This window comes from Protopterus annectens, chromosome 7.part0 (assembly GCF_019279795.1).
Source record: "Protopterus annectens isolate FY-2018-M chromosome 7.part0, PAN1.0, whole genome shotgun sequence".
Classification (NCBI taxonomy): Eukaryota; Metazoa; Chordata; order Ceratodontiformes; family Protopteridae; genus Protopterus; species Protopterus annectens.
The window spans coordinates 1,710,123,690-1,710,150,290 of NC_056739.1; the positions used below are offsets into that span (position 1 = coordinate 1,710,123,690).

General features: G+C 36.2%; 1 protein-coding gene across 1 annotated transcript in view; it reads left to right on the top strand.

The window, feature by feature from the left end:
- Positions 1-26,601, top strand: part of LOC122807193 (aldehyde oxidase 3-like) — a 1,326,697-nt gene that overhangs the window by 182,366 nt on the left and 1,117,730 nt on the right. Inside the window, exons 6-8 of the mRNA XM_044078243.1 lie at positions 9,080-9,141; positions 13,493-13,579; positions 24,569-24,649. Coding sequence (XP_043934178.1) covers positions 9,080-9,141; positions 13,493-13,579; positions 24,569-24,649 — 230 coding nt within the window. The remainder of the gene's footprint in view (positions 1-9,079; positions 9,142-13,492; positions 13,580-24,568; positions 24,650-26,601) is intronic.

The window sequence follows — 26,601 nt, forward strand, 5'->3', positions numbered from 1 at the left end:
TATTCTGTCCTTTTAAATGCCTTAAAATACATTCCATCCTTATCTCTTACCCTTTTTTCACCCATCCAATTGCCTCTTGAATGCCTCCGTGGTTTCATGCTCCACCGCTGTTTCTTGTATTTCATTCCACAGGTCCACAAACCTTTGTCCAAAGGCACTTTTGGAGATTAATGGATAGTAATAGTTAATTACAGTCTGACACCTGTGCCTCTTCCTCCTCCTTCCCTCTGTGTCTATCCTGCTCTAGATGAAGGATGATCCCTTTACATCTCCCTTATATTATCTTGTGAGCTAATATTATGCCCCTATCTTTTCTGGTTTCAAGATATGCCTCTAGCTCCTCTAATCCTAGGACATTTTCCTTCCTCTCCATCCCACATATCTTTCTGGTAGCTTTCCTGTAAATCTGTTCCAGCAGCCTGATTTTCTTTTTCTCTTGTGCCTCCAGAACTCCATGCTGTACTCAGGGTGTGGTCTGACCAAGGCCCTGTACAGCACAAGTATTACTTTTTTGTATGTGAAATCTATACCCTTGGGATATACTGAAACATTTTGTTTGCTGCTTCCATTGCCCTCTGACTGTGCTCTTCTTGGCTCATTCCAGGTGTGCTCAGTACCCCTCATTCTTTTCCTGCTCTGTTGGAATCAGTTCTACTTCTCTCAGCTGATACTTTATACCATGGTTGCTCTGGCCCAACTGTAGTACTTAATGTTTGTATCAGACCTCACCTGCAACTTTTCTGCTCATTTGTTCAAACTTTCCAAATCCTTTTCTAGAGTTTTCTTCACCACATCTTTTGCATCAGTAAAGAAGTTGGTTTCTGTTTTGCATTTTTTCAGGTATGCCAACAAACCCACTTAAGTGCACTGGAGCCAGGACATGTTCTTGTGTTACTCCAGTTGTCACTTTCTTAATTTGTGAGTGTGTCCCTCTCACCACTGCCCTCTGTTCTCATGGCTATCAGATTCCTTAGTCTTGGTCCTCCTGTTAGCCACCAGCATGAGACAGAATCAAAGGCCTTACTGAAGTCTACTGGTATTCCTCAGTCAAATCCTCCATCAAAATATATCAAGTTTGATTGACAACTCTATCTGGCCATGAACCCATGTTAGTTCCTGTTCTGATTGTTGTCCTTTAAAATCCTGAAAGCCTTTTTTTCAGGATTTCCTTCTTGATTTCCCTGCCACTATTGTTACACTAACAGCCCTATAGTTCGGTGGACTTCTTCTCCTCCCCCTTGTACACTACTGTTGTTACACTAACAGCCCTATAGTTCGGTGGACTTCTTCTCCTCCCCCTTGTACACTACTGTTGTTACACTAACAGCCCTATAGTTCGGTGGACTTCTTCTCCTCCCCCTTGTACACTACTGTTGTTACACTAACAGCCCTATAGTTCGGTGGACTTCTTCTCCTCCCCCTTGTACACTACTGTTGTTACACTAACAGCCCTATAGTTCGGTGGACTTCTTCTCCTCCCCCTTGTACACTGTTGTTACACTAACAGCCCTATAGTTCGGTGGACTTCTTCTCCTCCCCCTTGTACACTGTTGTTACACTAACAGCCCTATAGTTCGGTGGACTTCTTCTCCTCCCCCTTGTACACTGTTGTCGCAATTCATTTTCTCCAGTAGTCTGATACTTCTGCATTAAGATGTGACCTGCTGAAGGCTCATTTTAGGGGGGCTGACAACACACTGGTCAGATTTGTGGGAAGAAGCACATCTGGTCTTTGTGTTTATCCTTCCTGAAAACAGTTCCTTCTGAATTTCCTCTCCCTTTTTTCTAGTGTCTGTTCAATTCTCTCATTCTGCCTTGCCTCCCTTCCAACATTGCACCATCACCTTGTTTTACTTTGTGAGGACTGAAGCAAAAAATACATTTAGTATATCTGTTTTTTGCCCAGTCCTGCCTGATTGTCCTTTCATCTTTACTCAGTGTGGGCAGTTCTGCCCCTGCTTTCCTTCCTTTGGTGTGTACTTAAAAAGCCCTTCTTGATCTTTTCTGCTATCTCCTTCACAGATTTAGCCTTTGTGACCTTACCATTTTTTGTTGCTATTTTAATTTCCTCCTTATACTGTCTGAGACCAGGTCAATGTCCTGCAAACGTGGCCATCATAGACAAGGCTATATGTTCAGTATCATCAGGGTGCCATATTTTGTTCTGCCTATATCAGTCATCCAGAGAGGTGAGGTCAGCCAAATTAGTCTTGATAGCTGACAATATCTAACAAATATACCAATATAGGCAGGCAGGCCATAAAACAAACAGGTTTGGTATTCAGAGTCCTCAATGGAAATGAGCTTTGTTATCTTCTGATGGGAGGGCCTAGATTTCTTTCAGTACAAAATGCAATCTAATAGCTGTTTGTGTAAAGTATTCACCCAATTACACGGTGGGAGATGTAGGAGGTTTCTGGGGAGAAAGGGACATTTCAGCAATAACACCATTTTGACCACCTTTTCCCTAGCTAGGAAGGGCAGCTTCATGTTTTCCACTTTCCATTTGATGCTCAGTTGAGTCTCAGAAGGGGATCAGTTTTGTTTATTATTAATTTGTTTTTATTGCTGACCAGTTTAATCCATAATTTTACAACTCGTGTAACTATTGGGTATATTTGAGGTTGAATGGTACAGCCTTCCTCCATACCAGTAACTCTGACATTCTGAGACTTGTTACTATGAGTCCTGGAGCAATGAAACTTACTGACTTACATATACAAAGTCTGAGCCTGGCATTTCTCAGAATATTCACATTTCTCTAAAGAATAGTGTTCTTAGAGTTGGTATATATAGGTTCAGTGAGTGTGGGTAGATTGGCCTCCCACACTAGGGCTTTCACTCTTAAAAAAACAAAACAAAAAAAAAACAAACAAAAAAAACTTTAAAGATCAGTGATGTTCAACATTTACTGTCTTCATGCATTTTTGTAGTTAATTTTTCATAATTCTGAAATTCGCACTTGTGAACCTTGGGATTACAATAGGAAGCTGAACTGACATTCATACCCAAAACAGAATCAATTTGTTCCAGCAGGGCAATTTGTCCCATGGATCTTTTAGCCATACAATATAGCTATTTGCACACCAGCTCATTAATGGGGAGTGGGTCCCATTCTCAATTCAAAGTTAATTAGACTGACCATGAAGGATAAGGTATAGTATCTCAGCCCTTACAATAGCAGGTAGGCAGAAGTGATGCTCTTGCCTCCCTCCATTGTCTTAGAGTTTAGGGTTGGAAGATGTAACAAATCACATTAACATGAGCAAAAGTGTGGTGTATAAGGTTTGATGTCATGCAAGAAATTTCCACCTGATCCTAAACACACACTTGCAAAGCATCCTACAAGAATTCCCAGTCTATAGAATCAAAGGCTGTTAAAAAACATTATGTAAAAGCCACCATAAGTTTTTCTTCAGTGAGGCAAGATGACATATCCTAGCCCATAGCCTTATTAGGTCCAGTTTTCCCCACTGCACTTAACAAAAGTTTGTTGAAGTGACTGCACAAGAGTAGAGAGATAAGTCTCCATATACAGGCCCAATATTATGCTAGAATTTTTGTACCCAATGGTGTCTGCAGTGGTGCAGCAGTTAGCGTTGTCACCTCACAGCAAGAGGTTATTTGGTTTAATTCTCATCTGGAGTGCCTTCTGTGTGGAATCTGCATGTCCTCCCTGCCATCATATGGGTTTCTTCTGTGTGCTTGGGTTTCTTCCCACATTCCAAAGACATGCAGTAGGTAGATTGGACACTCTAAATTGGCCGTAGGTGAGAGTGTGTGTGTATGAGTGAGTGGTGCGAGTGAACTATCACTGCACGGCTAGCCACCCGATGGTGTACACCTTAGCTCAAGAAGATTGTCACTCCTGAACTAACACCCCAACCCCATGTGCAAAATGAGAAAAGGGGTTGAGTATGGATGGATAGATGGTGTCTGTGAAATGGGTCTATTTTTATTTAGATACGTGTTTCATTTCCTCCCTTCCTCAGTGAAATAACCAATATAGTTCTAGTCACCTTGGTTTGATCTGCTGATTCCTGGCCTGCTATGAGTTCTTGAAGCTTTTGCACTAGTCACGGTTTCAGTGTTTATAAGAATTTGGCTGCTAACCCATGTGATCTGAACACCTGGTCAGAGAAGCTATAGCCTTCTTAATCTTCATAATGGATATCTTCCTTTTAAAAGCCTGTCAAGCTGTATCATCTAGCTTGGAAAATATGGTGTATAGAAGTTGGGTGTGTGCCTTCTGTAGCCTTGCTGAGGCATGTGATGAATATAAAGAATACCGAACAACTTACTGTATTCAAGAAGTCACTGAAAGAGCATCTCATGAAAGACACTGCTTGCACATGCTTTCTGATAGTGGTTGATCTCTGTAAGATCCACTGTTTCATATGATAGCTAATATCTATTTCCAGTCCATGTTACTCCCTCTTTATGTTCTTTTCCATATTATCAAGTCATCAGTCTTTCAGGTTTAGCAGTAGCTATAATTTATTATGATCACTTTACTTTCTGTCTGAATGGTTTTATGCTCTACCTTTTACAAATCATATCTTACTCTATTCCAATACTTGCTGGTGCTTTCTGTATATCATTAGCATCTACAGATCACTGTGTTCTATCAGTATACTCCATCCATCATGCCACTAGTTGATGAATTGTTAATATCTACTCTCTTTTCTTACTTTGATGTACACTGCCTTAGTTTCTTGTGGTATATAGTTTAACTTCTGTTTTGTTAAATATTATACAGCATTGTACTGTTTGATTTCATATTTAAAAAAGTTATAATATGCCAGTAAATATGGTTTACTTTCTGCATAAAAAGCGTTTGCAGACCAGTGTACCTACCTGGTTAACAAAATAAAATAAACAAAGTAACTAACTAACTAACTAACTAACTAACTAACTAACTAACTAACTAACTAACTAACTAACTAACTAACTAACTAACTAAAATACCTCCCAAAAATGTGCCTGAAAACTTTCAAGAATACCATCAAGGTCAGATTCCATCTTCTGTTTTTGGTACTTTATACTAGTTATCATTTGCTGTACCCTCCTCTCCCTCTTGGCACATGGGAAGATGCTCCTCTTCCCCACTGAAATAATGTCCATCTGTTCCATTTCTTTCTTTTGATTATGGACATTGTTCTCACTTCTCATATTAGTCCCACTATAGCCATTTCTTTTAAGTTCATTCTCCGGCTCCTGAATTTGGGCCTATAAACGGGCAGAATACATCTCTGTTCCATAGTAAATCATTTGAGCCTTGTATCAAGCTCATTGCTCCCTTATAAATTAAACACCTCTTTGTGTATGTCATATGAGATTGCATTCTATATACCCTTTCCCAGTATTACTGTATCTACTCTGTCAGATCCCTGAACATCTCTTCTTTTTTTTATTTTAAATACTTGTGAACACCCCATGATGTATTGTGTAATGGTGGAGCAATAAGTGGCAGCATGGTTGTGACTATTTGAAAAACATTATTCAGGAAAACCCAGCTAAAGGGCCATAGCACAACAGGCTGGTATGCGTTAAAACACAATTAAAAAGATAATTGAAAAACAGCTGTCAGCAGCATAAATTTCATTGTTTGACAAGCAACATTCTATGAAACCCAGTAATGACAAGTGCTGATAGAAACAAGAGGAATGTTTTGTTTTATGTGTTTCTAAATATCACTTATGTAATGGCATAAGAAAAATAAAGCAAGATTGTCATGAGTCTTTGACAAATGATGACATTAGCCAATTAGGGACATAAAATAGCATGTAGAAGTGGTATTAATGGTACCAAATTAATGCAGTAATTAAACAAATATTGTTAGCATCATTCAGTAAAATGGTCTTCAGTGTTTGACATGGACTTTTCTGTGATGCTCAGCAGTGAGAAGTTATTGGTAGAAGGAAGATAAATAGATGCATGTCTGACTTTATTTTATTTTTGCAAATGTCACTTGGTGTACTCGGTAATGGAGAAGCAACATATAACAATATGGTCTTAAATGTTTCAGAATTGTTATTGTTATGTCCAGGTAAGAGGTGGGTGTAAATATCATGCAGGAGTTGTATTGTTATCATATCAATGCACTAGTAAAAAAATCTGTGGGATGGAATGTTCAGTCACATGGTCTTTACTGTCCTGTACTATTCCATAATTTCCTATCATGAGAGTCAAGTGTTAGAAACAAGAGAACTATTTCATGTTTTATTGTTTTTTAAATATTGCTGTTTGCACTGTATAATGTAACAGTTAGTAGTAAAACATAGGTTGAAAAGATGTTGAGGGAAAACTTATTTTACCCATAAAAACAAGAGGAGTATCTTGCTTTATTTTATCTGGATGGAAATATCATTAGTGCATTGAGTAATGAGCAGGTAACATACAGTAACATGATGTTAAATGTTTAGAAAATGCTATTTTGTCTGACCTGTACAATGTTCTGTGTCATAGAACCAAAGCAGCTTACAACTAAAAGATACACAATGGAACATCACTATGTTGTTGTACAGTGAGCAACACAACTTTCTGGTCAACAGACAGAAAGTCGAAAACTTATTGTACTCACATAAGCAAGAGGAATACTTCAGTTTGTTTAATATTTATAAATGTCACTTGATGTTCTGTTTGATGGGGAAGCAATATACAGCAATGCAGTCTTGGTTGTTTTGGAAGTGATATTCTGACTGTGCTGTGCTCCATAGAACTAATACACTCTGCAGCTGTGATATGTACAGTGGTGTACAAGGGAACAGCATTGTATTGTTCAGTAGACAGATATGCTGTATATATTACAAAAGAGAGATTGATAAGTTTCTTTACCAACATAATCATGAGGAATGTTTTGCTGTGTTAACAACATGAAGCAATATGACTTTGGTTGTTAGAGAAGCACTTCTCTGTACTGCATTGTATAGCACAGAACTAATGCAGTCTGTATATATTATTCTGTGTATGCTAGAATCAAACAGGTGGGAAGTAGGAATAGAGTTTACAGAGTAGAGCTGTTGCATTTTGCTTTGCTCTTCATGAATAAGGAGCAGTGATGCATTGCAATAGCATTTTAAAAATGATTGCGGAAAAGTAGCATTCACCATTGTACTATGAAGTATGAACTTCATCAAATACAGGTTGTTAATGATGAAGAAAATGAAGGTATACTTGATTTCATCTTCATTCTACAAGGTTGTTATTTTCAAGATTTATTCATTTAAATTCTAGCTTGCTTGAATATTTGCTGGTCTGCATCCTGAATTGCTTAGTTGTTCCCGTCCCTGTGGAGGCATCTTTGTAACAGAAGCAATATGAACACAAAAAGAGAAGGCAACCTTGAGCTACAATACAGTGTGAACAATGAAATAGCCTTTTCATCTGCTTATTCACAGGAAATACAAGGCAACTGAGTCTTGAGAACATTTACACTTTGCCAATATTCACCCACAGGCTGAACCTCCCCAATCAAGAAGAGCAAGGGCAGTAAAACCAGGGGGTGCATTTTTAAATACCCATTCAATTGTCCAGTTTCCATTTGAGGAAAGACAAAGCATCACACATTTGTTTGCAGTGGGAGTCAGTTTCCAAAGTAGGGAGGGCATGGTGTAGTGAACCTCTCTCTCCTTCTTGTATATTTATGTGCTGGTGAAGATTTAGGTTGGATTACACTACAGAGTGAACAAACAGAAGCCAGCCTTGGGTTCATAGATTCACAGATTCATAATTCATACTAGATTGCTGAATCAGTGGATCTTTTGTAGTTTAGCAAATTAACTCACCAATATACCAAGACATGAACTGATGCCAGACTGTGACTTAGTTTTGGCCCCTTTCTATAAGGGCTATTGGGTCCAAGCTGGGAGTGTATTTATGATTGCACAGTGTACTTACAATTGCACATCAAATCATCTAGATTACATTTCAAAGAGATCATGGAGCTACTCTACTTTAACTCTAAGTGGAATCTGTGCATAAAGAGATATTTTCTGTGATAGATATCCATCTTGCTAACAGGTCCTAGTTATATTTCATTGGTAGTTTATGTTCCTTGAATGGGTGTTTATGGTGGCTTTAACATTGTGGATGTACAGAAGTTCACTTAGGAGCGGATCTTTTGAGGTGTTTCAGGCATGGCAGAGGTCTTCTCTCAGTAAGTAGTTCAATGGAACTGGAAAAGAGTGAGAGAACTTTTAAGTGGCCATGATAACTCTAGAATGACATTCCCTTGATTTCTTATGTAAGAAAACTCTATGATCTCTTGTACAGAGTAATATATCTAGCCAAATATATACTGAAATGGGTATTATATTCTATTATTGGTCAGACAGGCAAGAAGTAGAAATGGACATTGACTTCCTTGGATCTAGAAGATATCCCTATGGTGATTAGTCTATCTATATAAAAGGATTTTCTAATAACAGTGGCCACATGATGGTTAAAGGTGGTTGTCATTACACACAGAATGAAGAAATATGTAACAAGCTAGGAATAATACCACAATATAAACAGGTACAAAAGAGAACAGGGTCATACCACTGTATAAACAAAGACAACAGCCTTAGGTCTTATAACAATACAAACAAACACAAGATAATCTTGGATCACATCACAGTATGAGTGAAATCATAACAAACCTGAGTCACTTGAGCGAGAGTATTGTCAGCATTTGGTTGTTCCATGGTATGAACAAGAACAGCTCTGGGTCACATCATAATATGAACACTATATAGCTTCTGTGTCACACCACTGTGCAAACACAGAAATATTAGATTATATCAGAGCATGAAAAAGACACTACACCAGTGGGCACAGTTAGTATTATTGGTCTATGATATGTTCTAACAATATCAGATTTAAGAGTGCCATGACATAAAATCAGATTGAGTAATAACTAATAGTCTGATGAATACAGCAGATAATATTTCATTCTCTGCTTACTGGGTAAGATATTTTACTCAAGATGTTCTATTTGAAGGCATTTTTTGATAACCAGACATGTATTTTAGAATGTATTCAAAGTTCTGTTTGTCAGTGTAATACAAAGCTTTATCTTTTTTCTTTTGTAATCTAGGAAACTTGTGTCGATGTACTGGATATAGACCAATAATAGCAGGTTACAAAACCTTCTGCAAGGTAAGTAAAAACAGATCTTTATGCTAGAAATGAGAGCAGAAAGAATATCATCTGGCACTGTTTTGCTTTTAAAAGGTTATAGTCTTGACTCTCATATTGTATTGCTCATTTCATTGTCTTCATCTTATCTGATATTTCAGAATATGAGTGGTCATTATTTACATCTCTCTTCCAATATAATATTGTTATGAACAATAAGACAGAAAAGGATTATGTCTTTTTTTTAGTTTACTACAGCCTAATGTGTAATGACAATTAAAATTCAAAATAAACACATTTAGGTCTGCACAAAAGGACTCATAGAGTAACCAGTATTTTGAATATTTTATTGCTTTTGCAAAATAAAATATGTATTTTTCATTTCAACCTTTAATAAGTGTTATTTCTGATTGTTTAATATGCTCTGACTGTTTTACTATTAGTAATATCGATTGTTCTCTGCATTTTTTCACTATTAATTTCAAACAGCTAACGTTTATAGGTTATAAAGAAATGCAGCCATGGTGCAAAAATACTATATTTTTTGTAATGCAGAAGTGCAGTGAATCACATATTCCTGTGGTTTGGAAAAAAGTAAACAGGGTATGTGGATTATAGTAGAAACATTGTACTGCAAAAGTATGTCCTTTATATGTTATCATATTATCTGATAAGCTGAATCAATGGTATAAGTAAAATTTCTGATGGAAGTTCCTGCTGACATTAACTATGACTAGTTTAAATGAGAGGGAGTAATGTTAAGTTTTCTAAGTTTTAAAAATGAATTCCAACTAGATGAGCTCTTGTCAAGAAAGAATTTACATTATATGACGATAAACCTGACCATACAAGCAGTTATTTAGCAATCTTATGTAGGCTGGTCGTGACCTTTCGTAATCATCTGTTTTTCATGACTCTTGTATATATTCTGAATATCATCTGAGGATCATTGCCTAAATAAAGCACCTATATAGATAGATTAGATATAGATTAGTACTAAGCTAACTGCCCTTGTGAGCCATTTTAAGCCTAGCCAATTATCCCTTGTGAGATTCAAACCCTGCACCTTGTGTTTGTAAGGCAAACACCTTAACCATTAGGCCACTACCTGTTACCACTTGAAGATCTGGATAAGATCATGCATGCTTTAGTTTTATAATGGCTGGATTATAGCAATGCCCATTACATATAGATACCTGTGATCTTGGCCAGGCACTTAGATATGACACATAAAGACATGTAAGTGGACTTGGTACAGTGAACAGTTTTTATTTGTAAAGAAATATGTTCAATCGACAATAACTAGTAGTGGTTTAAAAAAAAGAACAACTTGACAAATTACAGTATCTTAAATATTACTAGTAATATATTTACTAAACCTCCTGGTTAAATCCATCCTGCTTCTCTTACTATTAAATAAGCTTCTGAAAATACATTGATTCTATTAATAACCCTTATCAATGGTCATCAGGAGAATGATGAATTCTGTGATCTGAAAGTGCAGTAGTAAGCTCTTTGTTATAAAAGTAGCAAAAATTAAAACTTTCCTAAGGTGGTTATCTATCATGCCAATTTTCCTTAACATGCAAACTTCATAAGCAGTTATGAGTTTTAATCCTGCGATATCATTAAAAGATCCATTACTTTTGTCTACAGTGGCTGTATTTCAATACAGGCTTTCTCTGTATTTTACCATGATTTACTCTACTAAAATTAGGCCAACAGATGTTATGAGGATTATTTACCCATTCCATATTCTGACCATATTCTGAGTTACCCAGTATGCTCAAGGATAAATGTTTTGCTCTATGTGAAATTTCAGGCATAGTTTATAATCTCTATTTAAGAGGACAACTGAGTAATACTCTTATTTTGTAGTCAGATTGTTATCAGATTTTGGCATTAATATTATTTTTACTAGACTGAAAAATGTATGATCCTCCCAGTCAATAATTATTTTGTACTAATACAGTTTTAACAGCAGTGGAGCTAAGAAACCATTAAAGTATTAACATGATTTCTTTGGAAGATAGATCCACTCATGGGGTTTTGTGTTCATGATTTTGCTTATGTCCAACTGAAAATCCTAAAATTCTGCTGGAGAGAATATTTATTAAGGAAATTCTATTTTCCTTATCATTATAATCTGCATGGTCATGATAAAGAGTATGTCTGTAAATATGTGAATATGTCTGTAATATTGTCGGGAGCACTTCAGATGCCTCCCTAATGTGAAATGTTTCTAATGGGTTGGGAGGGTGGCCTAATAGTCAAGTTGCTTGCTTTACAAACACAAGGTGCAGGGTTTGAGTCTCACAAGGGATAATTGTCTAGGCTTAAAATGGCTCGCAAGGGCAGTTAGCTTTGTACTAACCTATGATGTTCCTATTTTTTTCTTTAGACAAGATATGAGAAAATAGTTGAATATTCTGAAATATTTTAGTTGTGTGGTTTGTCTAAACAGACCACTGGAATTCCTTTGTGGTTCTCTTAATAGTTCTTTAGCTTTTGATTGGATTTTTGATTATAGGCAAACATATTATTCATTATTTATGAAATTAATTGTTTCATGCAATTGCAGTAGTCCCATTAAAAGATTGAACTGTTTCATTTTTCACTGTTCCATCTATGCAAAATTTTGCAAGATGGCTAGTGTGTGTGTGTGTGTGTGTGTGTGTGTGTGTGTGTGTGTGTGTGTGTGTGTGTGTGTGTGTGTGTGTGTGTGTGTGTGTGTGTGTGTGTGTGTGTGTGTATACACAATCACACACACACACTTATTTCTTGAACACTAACCATTTCCAGAAGACAGTGTACACTGTACAAAAAAAGTTTGTCCCTGAGAGCAAATAAGCTCTAACATTCTATGCAGCAAATTTAACTGCAGATTCTAGAGCTTTTATATATATATATATATATATATATATATATATATATATATATATATATATATATAGCAACTGATACTGATTTGTCTACCAAGATTCAAGCATTTTTTCTAATATTCTGTGAAATTTCCTTAGATCTTGCATTGCTATTTCGGATATAATTGTCCCTTTTAAATGCTTGCTGGTTAACTGTAAACAAAAAGAAAGCATGACCTGTAAGTATTCTTGGTTTGACAGTATTATCATAATGTCTCCTAGAAGTCAGTTAGCTTTATATGTAATATAGCTGAGAACATAAAAGCTGATTGAATTCCTTGTTGTTATATAGTTCTTCTTATAGTAGCAGAAAATTCTCCTTTCATGGTAATTTTGGTCACCTGGCCTTGGAAAGCTAAAACCACAGTTTGCACAACCATTCTTCTTTGTTTGATAGCCACTTATATACTCATACAGTAACATACTTGTGCAAAAAGATGTTCTTCGATTACCTGTTAGAAGAGTGCAGTTGTTTGAAAAGCTCTAGAATCTCAGTGAAATTTGCTGCATAGAATGTTAGAGCTTATTTGCTCTCAGGGACAAACTTTTATTTGTACAGTGTACACTGTCTGCTGGTCACCTCCAGGTCACTGCATATGGTATTATTCCTGATCTAGAGGTAATAATAGAAATCATTCTTACATTAAACAGTTGGTTACACTCTAGCACTTTGTGCTATCCTCATACTCAGCAACTGGTGAGGGGGAGCTAGTGAATCCCAGAGTGAGGCTTGAGGCTTGTTTACTCTGCTAATAGTTTTTGTTAACATATCTCATGTCAGACAACAGGGCTTGAAGGAGGATACTCTTTGATATCCCCTTCATTTCTGAATGGCTTCCTTTGTGATTGCATCATGTATCATGTATAAGTGTCCAAGCTACAAAACATTTGAAACTCCTCAGCTGATAATATGCTATGAACAATGACTTTGTGATTCCAAAATATCAGGTGCATATACTAAGGTATGCTCTGAGCTTTAATTAAAAGGCCACAACTTCACATTCTGATTGGCTGATATATGTGATGTCATATGAGGATTATTGAGATTATAGCCACAAAACATGTCTCATTTAGCATTGAGTAAGATGCCATCTGCTACCCTACAATAATGTTTACTTGCACTTCATATGCACATTTAAAGATGAGAAAAGCTTTGTAGAGCATGCAATTCTACAGAAGATTGTTTAGGAATTTGCTAGTATGACTCTGACACAGTGGTACTGATGGTATAGTCCAGGCAATGAAATGATTTTTCAGCAAGCTTACTTTCTGTCTGCCTTCACTATTTCACAGAAATCGATCAATTAAAAATAGATAATATTGACTCGGTTAGTATATACTTTTGTTTGCTAATATAAGTCCTTTTAGACACTTTCATAACAAACCATTTATGCATTCTATATATATCTGAACACTGATATATAATGAAATGACTTTTTTATATTTTATAGGACTCTTGTTGTCTGAAAAAAGATGGAGACTGTTGTATGAATAAAGGCAATAATTCTAGTTTGTCTTCTGATCAGATCATTGAAGGTGTAAGTTGAACATTTTTATAATTTATAATCATATTCTGGCTTCATTATTATATTTCCAATGCTAAATTATACAATACTCTTGCAATCTCATTTTAGGATACACATTTTTTTGTACAGGACGTGCTGTGTTTTGTCAAGAATTACAAAAATAAGTGATCAGTGTATATTTTGATTATAAAATGTGAGGTGTATGTAAAGCATTCTGTCTCTAAGCAACAACATTGGATTATTAGAACTTTATCTTTAAATGCTGAGAAGTTGTAGCAGAAAAACACTCAAAATGAAACATAAAAATATTCTAATGTGTACTTTGTACAGACTGTAGATGTACTGGACCCAAGTGCAGTGGCTTTTAAGCAACACTTTTAAACAAGGCATATGGTGTTGATATGTAAGTAGTACATCAACTGTTGCAGTAAATTTCCAGAAATATCTGTTAATGTAACATTTTGTACAATTCACATATATTTTAATAGACAAAAAATCCTGTGTGCAAATTGTAGAGCCTTGACTTCACTAGACATATTAATGGTTATAGAAAGTGTATATATCTGAAAAAAGCTTCTTCTTATAATATTGTATAATTTGGGTTGGAACAAAATCAAATCCACTGTTAACCAAAAGAAAAACATATTTTAGTGTTTTCATCTACCAGTAAACTTAGACTTCATCAGAATAATGAAAAATGGACAACTAACGTTTTAAAGCATTTAAAAAAAATGACAAATAAGTCAGGTGATAAAAAAGTGGATTCTGTAGCTTCAGTAAAACTGAAGTACAGTTATTTATAAAGACATTTATTTCATTTAATAATGTGGGTTTTATACATTCTAATAACTTTGGATAAATCTGTAGTTCTAACTCATTTATATTTTATATATCTGAAGATGCAAATCGCCTAATACTCTGTATTAGTAAGAAATCATTTGATTCAATAATGACTTTATTAAGTAATATTTATACTGAAAGAATTCTAGAATGCTTAAGGTAATTAAGCTAAAAGGACAAAACATTTTCATCCAGTGATAATTTTTTCACTGAATTAAAGCCTTCTGTTAGGCTTACTTTGATAAAAATAGGAACAAATGAAAAAGATCCACTTTTCAGATGAGATATTTATGTGTGAGTTTTTAAATGTAATTCAAAATGACATTTGTATGATTAAATATAGTTTTTAAAATGCCATTTATATAGTTAGATGTTCTTTCTTCTTTCAGCTTTTCCCGGTTAGGGGTAACCACAACGAAACTCCGGTCTGCTAATGATTGGCAGTAGATTTTTACAGATGCCGATGTGCCAGCCCGACGCCCAACCTTCAACAAAGGCACGCCCATCACGCATGTCTTTCGAACGCTACCCAACTGCGGGGAGGACATTTATATAGTTAGATGTAATTGGAGTATATAAATCCAAATGCACATAGTTGCTTACCACACATAATATTTTATTGTTTATTATGCTTAAAGCATAAAAAAGTTTCTGCCTTGCTTAGTACTTTGTATATTGTTTTCACTTTGTAGTATAAGTGATATCTAACCAGTTTACTGTGATTTTGGGATTCAATTCTATAGTATAGAGTTCTGTGTATGAAACCTATTCCTCCAGTTTACCAAGATCTACGGTGATATCAAAAAGTAATTCTAGCTTTTTTGGAATCAGAGAAAATTACTAAATAGTTTATTTCTTTAATATCAGTTTTACTAATGAAGTAATTGGAGTAATATTGTAACCATGTGAAAGGAACCACTTGGCCATCATGGTAACCAAATGAAATGGAGGAAAAGTAATTCGACTAAAGTGGGAGGCTTCACACCTTCCACCCCACACACCCCCCACTTAAATATACCAACTTCAAGATAGCACTACATGGAAGAGAGGGCACAGCTCACCATGGTGGCCTAGTTGTTCCTTTCACAGGGAAAAGAATTTGGCAGTCCGTTCGTTCGGTGAACTGGAGCTTTGGTGGATTCAGCTTGGGTAACTACAATTCTTTAAAATTTACTTTTGTGTAAAGAAAGTACATCCATATATATATATATATATATATATATATATATATATATATATATATATATATATATATAGGTCTACCTGAAAACATTGAAAACCTGCACTATCGAAGACCAAATCATCGAGACAAAAGCATTGAAACCTCAATGACTGGATCATCGACTCATTTTCACAGTAAGTAACCTGTTGGCCAACAAGGTGAATTTTGCCCTTTTCCCAGCTGTGGTGTGATCTTTGAGTTGGTATATTTAGTTAGGGGGATGTGGGGGGCATAGCTCCCCACCTGCATGGGTGAGGATGGTACGGTTTTGTTTTCATTAGTTGCAGTATGAGTGGCTACTTACTCTGGGAATGGATTCAAGATCCGGTGATTCGATGAAGTGAGGTTATGATGCTTTCATCTTGACAATTTGGTCTTCGATATTGTGGGCTTTCGATGTTTTGAACTAGACCCATATATATAGATATGCATATATATATATATATATATATATATATATATATATATATATATATATATATATATATATATATATATATATATATATATATATATTTAGGTGTACCTGAAATGATCTAAACATAATATTGATAATAAAATGATTAACAGAAGCATATCTAATTGTAAAAAGATCATCTAAACTAAAAAAATATGTAAACACAAAACACTGACAAATTTGAAGTTATACTGGGGAGAGTTTATACACATTCCTCAATGACGTTCAAACTCAGAGTTGGTATATATAATTAGCAGGCAGCAGTGCAAAAACATTAAAAAAATGTGGTTTGATTTTGTCAGACTTTTCAATGAATTTTTATGTGGTGAGATTATGTCACATTTTTCAGAGTTTTGCAGGTGGGCAAGCACTGCATGACAGCAATGTACAGAACATATCCAGTCTGCAGTTTAGGGTGCTAACATGCTGCTCATATAGGCAGTGAATCCCCCCTCCAGTCACTCTTACACACACACGAGCATGTGTATACACACACACACACACACACACACACACACACACACACACACACACACACACACACACACATATGCAAACTACAGCCCCTGTACCTGTCCCTAGCCTCCAGTGGTCCTATCCACCCCATGACAATTTAGTGCTGTTATGGCACTTTAGAAAAGTCATCTCTGGTGGCCTAGTGTATCTCCCTGCTCTGCTAATCCACTTATGAATGTTGGTACCATTACATACTTTAGTTATGTATTCCTGGTGTCTAGTGGTCCCGCCACCTTCGATCTCTGTGGTAATGTTGATTGCATTATGGCAGTGTATTCCCTGGTGGTCTACTGGACCCCCCAACTGAGGTTGGTGCCATTGCAGTATTTAAGAAAGTATCTGGTGTTCACCCATCTGTATTCTGCTGTTTTTAACTTATGGCACTCTTCCCTGGTGCCCAGTGTATCCCTCCTTACCCAAAGTAATGCTAGTGCCCACATGTATTCCCCCAGCTCCCCCACATCTTCTTGTTGGAAGACTATGCAGCACTGTGTATGGGTGCTTCTTGAATACCACAATGTTTACATTTCCATGTGCAGGTTGTGATGGGAGAGTGTCTCACAAACCTCAAAATCTTTTTTTCAAGTTATTTTGTTTTATGTACTGCTCACTGCCTTTCCCTGCCCCCCCCCTCCATGCTTATTGACTGCATCCAAGGGCAACTCCCCTCTTTGGACCATGCCTCCAATTAGGCAGTGTATCAACAAGTGCCCTCCCACCCCTTCCTTGTTACTTCATCAGTCACCCAGCCACTAACTGATCCCAAGTTGTCTGGGCTAGTTAGGGCTTTATCCCTGTATCCCACCAAAGCACCCATAGACCTTAAAATTGCATCAAACATTTTAAAGTAAAAAAAAAAAAAATATATATATATATATATATATATATATATCTCATAAAGCCTACGGCTTCTAACTGGTAAAACTAGCAGCATTATGCAAAAATGTCAAAAAGAAAGTAAATGTCCATTTTTTTTATTAAACTATGCTAATTACATTTTTTTAGTTGTGTCTGCACTGAAATCCTGAGTGCATTTAAACCAGTATTATATAAAATTGGGTTTTAAGTTAAACACATTGCAATTTTAGAACTAATGAATGGACTAGGTTTATCTTTGTTCAAATGTATTTAAACTGTAATCTGCTTAGAATTCTACTAAAATATGCTTTCATCAGAATTATTAATTATTAGCTCTCTCTTTTTACTTTTATTGCAGTGCCATAACTGTCATTTCACTATTCATGAAAGTTTTCTTCATCCAGGTTGAGTCCACTACACCAGACATATTTTTGTATTCATTTATTTTCTCTAGTTTTTTTGCAGAAGCAGCACTTTTTCACAGGATCATAGGTAAGGACTAGGCTAGCTGCCGTTGTGGGCCATTTTAAGCCTAGCCAGTTTTCCTTTTTGTGCTCAAATGTACCTATCCCATTTGGTTGTTAGAGATTGGCCTTACCCAGCCCATGCCTGCTAATTATATATTACCTGTAATAAGAATAATAGGATCATACCACAGATAATGTGAGGGGATCCATGCAATGGATAAAGCATTTAGAAGCTGCCTCTGTCCATTAGTAGTACAGGGAGTAATCCTGGGGTAACTTTTTTTGTTTCCCATCCAAAGATCCAAATTGTGCTTGAATATGGACAGGGATAAAGTTTGTTTTATGTGGATGGGGAGTCTGTTCCATAGCAACAGCGCCCTCTGCGAGATACACCTGTCCCTACAAACCATTATGTTTCATGTTGCAGAAAAGGTTTAGATCCCTAGACTCAGTATTTTTTATGACATTTTACTTGCTGACAGGCAGTAAATCCATCAGTATTGGGTGGGATTATGCTTTGTATGCCAGACAGAAGTCACTTCTTAGCAGTCTATAGGCTAGCGAGCAAAGTGACAGAGCTTTGAGTTGGTCATTGTCAGACTTGTTGTTTAGGCCTTGAATCCTTTAAGTAAGGTACCTCTGTGGGTATTCCAGTTCCTGCATGTGTCTGAGTCCAGGTATCTGTGTCCTCTTGTCCTAGAGTTGCATAACTCCAGCCTATTTCTTCTGCAGCAGTGACAATATTATATTACTTGATGAATGAAACAGTTTTTCATTAGTATTGGATAATTATGTATCATTTGGAAGAAACAATTTTCTTCTGGATGGATATAGAATATGTTATGCTATTCTATTATAGGGCTTTAAACAAAGATCAGTAAGATTTTCTTTTCAAAAGCCCTTATAGAAAAATAATTCTAAATTCTTATAATGTAGTTGTCTATGTTTATAGGGATTTGAACCAGCCTGCTCTTAGAATGCATTTTTTTGTCTGTTGAAGAATAAACTTAACAGTAATAATCCTTGGAGGGACTGCTGGAGTTGCAGGCATTTTAGCCAAAGATTTGTGGGCTCTGTTAGTTCCATCTGAATGCCCTTCTTGTAAGTTTAATATTTTTGGCAACCTCTCATATAAAAAGTTCACTGCATTATCACCCTCTGTTTTATCTGTGAGTCCATCAGTTCTTAAGTTATTTCGCTTTTTTGTGTTTTCTTCCACCAACGTTGAATTTGTGTATATACACACATAATAATTTTCTCTGCTAATATCTCGCACATAACATACTAACATACTCATAGACCCACTGATCTCATATTCACATACATACAAGCTTCACTCTTTGGATCTACAACACAAACACAAGCACACACACACACACACACACACACACACACACACACACACACACACACACACACACACACACACACACACACGATAAGACCAGGGACTGTTAACAGAAAACAGGCAAAGAGTAAGTGATAGAAGAGTGCTGAGTGAATGACCAGCTATGGTAGAGTTTTTAGCAGAGTCTAGAACAGAAGCAGCTGTTAAAAAACATAATTAGTAGAGCATATAAAATATTACATGATTACTACCCCAGCCCCAACTCTGACTAACCCAAATGATCGCATAGCCACTCAGTTTAACTCCCATTTTATTAACCCAGTAACCTCTCTACTAAACAGAACCCCTAATATGCCTTTCTATTCTACTCTCCTCTATCTTAAACATATCCAAACAAGTTATGTTAAAAATCTCCTTTCTAAACTAAAACCTTGCAAACTAGTTGCAGACCATCTACCTGGTGTCTTTTTACAGCTAGCTGCTACTTCCATCACTTACCCTATATCTATTCTCATTAACCATTCTATCTTTGAACAGTACGTACCACTCCTCTGGACATAGCCACCTGTCAGATAGGAAACCATCCACTTTACGGGACAATAAACTCTCCCCAACTCCCTATATGTGTAGGAGTCCCACAAGGATATATCTTTGGCCCACTTCTATTCCCAATTTTTTCCAATGACCTAAATTCCTCAGCAAACCCAGCCTCAGTCAAACAACATGCTGACGATGCTTCCCTAATCTGCTCTGCCCCTCTATCAAGGAACTCAAGAAAAAAGTCAGACAGCCCTTCACAGTATTGAAAACTACTTAACAGCCCATCAACTTATACTTAACCCCAATAAAACCAAGCTTATGGTCTTCTATAATACCTCAACAACAACCAAGCAACCACCTATCTCTATTTCCTCCTCCAATAGCACAAAAATAGAACCCCTTGAACATAAAAAACTTTTTGGATTCACAATTGATAGTGGACTAAAGTTTAACAAACAACTTGCACTAACAATTAAAAAGGTTCATGTCAAACTGGGTTTTTTCTATAGGGCTAAATTGTATCTTACTGACCATGCCAGACACGCAACAGCCAGAACCCATCTTTTATCTTCCCTGCTTTACTGTTCACAAATATTTGCCATTCTTCACAAATCTGAATGGAATAGCCTTGAATCTTGCTATAACAAAATAGCCAAATTTGCCACTAATCAGTCTCAAAGATCTCACCATTGCACTGCCCTTCTCCATCTGAACTGGTTAGAGCTCCCTTGCCTGCTTACTCTGACTCAGCTACTAACTACTCATACAGTCTTATATAAACCTGACAACTGCCCAGCTCTATCTGACCTTGTCCAACCCTACACAAACCTAAAATCTCTTTGGTCTGCTGATAAAGTATTGTTGAAGGTTAACAAAACCCAAAACTCTCATGGCGTCTCCTTATACTCACATATCATTGCCAAACACTGGAATTCTTTACCTCAGCATATTCTGTCCATCAATGATGCACATTCATTTAAACAGTCCCTAAAGGAATATTTCACCAAACATAGGCTTTGCTCATGTTCTCCACCAGGCTAATTTAACCCCTTACTGTTTAACTTCCTTCTCTCTACCACCCATTGTCAATATTTCTTGGCAATTGAGCCTTCTTAGCTTCAGTTTGTGATATTTTTATCCTGAAAAAAAAACAAATATATATTTTTGTTTTGTCTGTATGAATATAAGCTTATTGTACTACCATTGTTATATGCTTTTAGATACAATGTCAAGGAACTTGCTTTTGAACTCCTATTGTAATTGTCATATGTACAAATGTATAATTATGTAATCTTCCTTGGAGCTTTTCTCCCCGGGTCTTCTCTGAAAACTGGCTTCTGACCCAGTCAGACAATACCTGGTTATCAAATGTAAATAAATAAATAACTATAAGAATCAATCAGAGGAAAAGTTTGAGTGACTGGAAATAAACTTTACCAGGAACTTTGGGAAGACATCTGTATGACTCTCAAGCATTCAAGAAGATACAGAAGGTGTAGGGTTTTTGCATGGAATTGTTTGCATAGATAGATACCTGTAGCAGATCTAAGAGATTTTATTCTTAGGTAGATAGTAACTGTTGGTTGTGTGATGGGAAATGGGTGGCCACAGTGGTGCAGCAGTTAGTCCCTTCTGCACGGAGTCTACATGTCCTCCCTGTGGTCACATGGGTTTGCTCTGGGTGCTCTGGTTTCCTCCCACATTCCAAATACATGCAGTAGGTGGATTAAACACTTTAAATTGACCATAGGTGAGAGTGTGTGTGAGTGAGTGGTACGAATGAACTACCAAGGCAGGGCTAGACTACCGGTGGTGTAAACCTTGGTTCGAGATGATTGTCACTGAAGTGATACCCCGACTCCTTGTGTAAAATGGGAAAAGGGGTTGAGGATGGATTGATTTATGGTTGTGTGATGGGAAAGAGAGCGGTAATTGGGAATATGTGCTATGGGGAAGTAACAAGTGTGTACATTTTAAAAATTCCCTACATTCAGAAATGCTGTGGGAGCAAATTGTTGTTACTAAGAAAATTATTCTTTTGGGCTGGTACATGGGCTGTGAATTGTCTAAACTTAGTAAGTCTTATTACATATAATACTACTGGCTGCCAAAAAAGTGATTACTAGAAAATGGAAATCAGTAGCTTAACTAACTATAATTAAAGTACTGAATATCATAAAAGAGATAAAAGAATGGAGGTGTGATCCTTAGAAACAGGAAGGAGCCAATTAGAATTAAATGGAATCTGTGGGAATACTACATGCAGAATAATGTTCAGGAGGGGGAATAAAATTTCAGGGATGGAAGGAAAAGAAAGGAAAGGAAAGGTAGGAAATGAACAATGTATGTAATGTCAGAGCGAATGATTATTGTTAAAAAGGATATGTGAATAGTGCATGAAAAAATGTCACTGAGATTTGTTTTCTTTTAAATTAATGCATGTATATCTATGTCACTGTTTAGCTGTCATTTAATAATGCTGTTTATATATAAAAAAAGAAAGGACCACATTCCGAGTCACATACTTTCAATCAGTGAATTATACAGACATTTTCTAATGTATTACTTACCCAGAGACAAGCTTACAACCAGCAATCAAGCACTTCCCACACTCTGTGTTAATTGTATATACCATTTCCGAGGTCACACAATAGTGGGGAAAGGGCATGTACAACTTTTCTGCTATAACTTCAGTTTTGTCAGTGTTTAGTGTTGAGATATTTTTAACTGTTGATATTAAGGGATTTAGATGCTTACAACTACATTTATATGTGTGTGTGCGTAGTGTGTGAGAATGTGCATATAATTTAATATATAAGGCAATTACAGGTCAAAAAAGTGGAGATGGTGAAGGACAAGGGATTTCCCTGCAAAACAGTGATAGCCAGTCCACTACTTCTATCCCATAATTCCTACGCACCAAAGGTGTAAATGTATTCTTCCTCAAAGTCCCACAATGCAGTTACTTGTGCCTTACCCATGTTCTTTATCATCCACTCTTCCCCTTATATTTAATTTTAACTCAACCCCTTTTTCCTACCATCTGTTTTTTGTATGCACATCATTGATCACATCTTTGTAGTGACGTTAAAGCCTTTTTATAGAAATCTTGCCGTATATAACTTATCCCACAAATTTGTCTATCCCAGTTTTGCTTTTTGTATAAACATCCTAACCATATGCTTATATCTGTTTCAGAATATCCAGGGTACATCATAAATTTTAAAATCACATTTTTCAAAATAAATATAGCCATTATCTCTGATACAGATCCATGTTAACACTCCAAACTTTCACATACAATCCGGCCTCCAAGAATATTAACTATTAGTTAGACCTTGCATCACCAATGTACTGTAAGGAATCAGCAATCTTCTGTTACCTCTCTGGTTTTCAGGTCAAAGCAGAGACAGCTTGTTTTATAGGGTTCACAAAAAAAAAGAGGCTAAACCTGACTGACCCCTCAGTCCACCCTGCTGATCAATGCCGGCCCCTTGCTCACCTTTGGCCTTCCACTCAAACCTGCATAGACCAGTCAGTATGCTCATAGGGAAATTATACTAGGACAAAGTAGTTTGTGTCAAAATTTTCTTTGTATATCTTTTAAAGCCCCCTTACAGAAATGTTCATATGAAAGTCACACCATTCCCCTTTGGAAGATACATTGTAATGCCTTAATTTGTTATTTCTGGCACAGAAGGTCTCTAGACAATATTTGCTTTAACAGCATTGTAAAGGCTTATAGTTTATAAGCAGAGGTTTTGTAGAATTTTATAGCACTTTAGAAAACAGTTGAATTGTAGTCAGGATGGAATTCTGCAGTTGAAAGCAGCATGCTAATAAAAAGTTTAATGTGCTACATCCTACTTATGCATTTATACTACTATATTAATCTGGTTAACATCCCACGGGAGTGTTTCATTAAGGCAGAAAGATCATATTTACAGCTGTGGATATACTGCACATGAGCATCTTTGGGGTTCAGTGTGCTATTTTAGTTTACTATAAATGATAATGATTCACTTAAACAACTCACAATATCTCCCACATATCTAAATCCAGGAAGGTTGCTACTCAATATACTGGCATTTCCAAGTCCCAATACATTTTTTTTGGAACAGGTTAAGCTCTCCTGTTTCACTTGACATGGGGGGTAAGTCCCATACTCCAAAATGAGGTGTGTATATATGTATATATATATATATATATATATATATATATATATATATATATATATATATATATAAAACAAACACACAGACACACACACACACACACACACACACACACACACACACACACACACCAGCTCTGAGATTATTCAAACTGTTAAAACTCAAACACGGAAAAGAGGGAGAGATAAAGTGTAATCAGATCACAGCTTTCTAAAAGCCATTACAGCAAGCGACCTTACAGTGATGATGTTCTGAGCCACGATCATGTAGCCACTGATAAAGAGTAGCTTTCGTTAAAACACCAAGGCTGGGAAAGCAGCATTAACTACAGTATATTCAGTTCGACAGTCATGACTGTACACTTACAGGGTTTATCATTTAAAAGGAGGTAAAGGACAATGGCTTCCATTTGTGCATTATTTGATTATGTACAGAAATGGAATAGATATTGTAAATAAATTCTTGGTACAGAATACATAAGGGAATTATTTTTCTGGATAAATTAAATGCGTTTATACTATTTTATGCTCTTTACATTGCAGATAAGAATTCTGACATACTTTAATCTGTATTTATAGACTTGCACAGAACTGTTCAAAGCAAATGAGTTTATGCCACTGGATTCGACTCAAGAGTTAATATTTCCACCAGAATTGATTGTAAGTACTCTGTTCTTTCTTTACTTTTTATTTACTGTATAACATCTCTCTATTTTTTTAATATAAGCATGCATATAGCTGAACCCATAAATAAGAAAATAAAAAGAACTGATCGCTAGATGCTGAAAGTATGTTTTCAACTTGCATTGACCTTAGAGTTACATGGTACTTATGATAGGGGCCACTTAGAGACAAACACAACAAATACGTATAGTAGACATGCAGGAGAACCATTGGCACATATGATTAAGCAGAATAAATATGCACATATCACATGCAGTACAAATGGTGCTACATTTGATTAAGCAGAATAAATGCATACACATCACTTACAGTAGAAACGGTGCTACATATGATTAAGCAGAATAAATGTGCACACATCACGTGCATTACTAATGGTGGTACATATGATTAAGCAAAATAAATGCACACATATCATGTGCAGTACAAATCGTGCTACATATGATTAAGGACAATAAATGTGCACACATCCCATACAGTATAAATGGTGCTACATATGATTAAGTAAAATAAATGTACACACCTCACGTGCAGTACAAATGGTGCTACTTATGATTAACCAGTATAAATGTGCACATATCATGTGCAGTACAAATGGTGCTACATATGATTAACCAGAATAAATGTGCACACATCACGTGCAGTACAAATGGTGCTACATATGATTAAGTAAAATAAATGCACACCCAACACGTGCAGTACAAATGGTGCTACATATGATTAACCAGAATAAATGTGCACACATCACATGCAGTACAAATGGTGCTACACATGGTTAAGTAAAATAAATGCATGCACATCACGTGATGTACAAATGGTGCTACATATGATTAAGTAAAATAAATGCACACCCAACACGTGCAGTACAAATGGCGAAACATATGATTGACCAGAATAAATGTGTACACATCACGTGCAGTACAAATGGTGCTACATATGATTAAGCAGAATAACTGTGTACACATCAAGTGCAGTACAAATGGTGCTACATATGATTAACCAAAATAAAAGTGCATGTATCACGTACAGTACAAATAGTGCTACATATGATTAACCAGAATAAATGTTTACACATCACGTGGAGTGCAAATAAATGCACACACATCACATGCAGTACAAACGGTGCTAGATATGATTAACCAGAAAAAATGTGCACACATCACGTGCAGTACAAATGGTGCTACATATGATTAAGTAAAATGAATGCACATACATCACATGCAGTACAGATGGTGCTAGATATGATTAACCAGAATAAATGTGTACACATCACATGCAATACAAATGGTGCTACATATGATTAAGCAGAATAAATGCATACACATCACGTACAGTAGAAATGGTGTTACATATGATTAAGCAGAATAAATGTGCACACATCACGTGCAGTACAAATGGTGCTACATATGATTAAACAGAATAAATGTGCACATGTAACATGCAGTACAAATGGTGCTACATATAATTTAGCAGAATTAATGCAGAAACAGTGCTACATATGATTAAGCAGAATAAATGTGCACACATCACGTGTAGTACAAATGGTGATTCATGTCATTAAGTAAAATAAATGCACACACATCATGTGCAGTAGAAATAGTGCTACATATGATTAACCAGAATAAATGCATATACATCATGTGCAGTACAAATGGTGCTACATATGATTAAGTAAAATAAATGCACACACATCATGTGCACTACTAATGGTGCTACATATGAATATCCAAAATAAATGTGTACACATCACGTGCAGTACAAATGCTGCTACATATGATTAAGCAGAATAAATGTGTACACATCAAGTGCAGTACAAATGGTGCTACATATGATTAACCAGAATAAATGTGTGCATATCACGTGCAGTACAAATGGTGCTACATATGATTAACCAGAATAAATGTGTGCAGATCATGTGCAGTACAAATGGT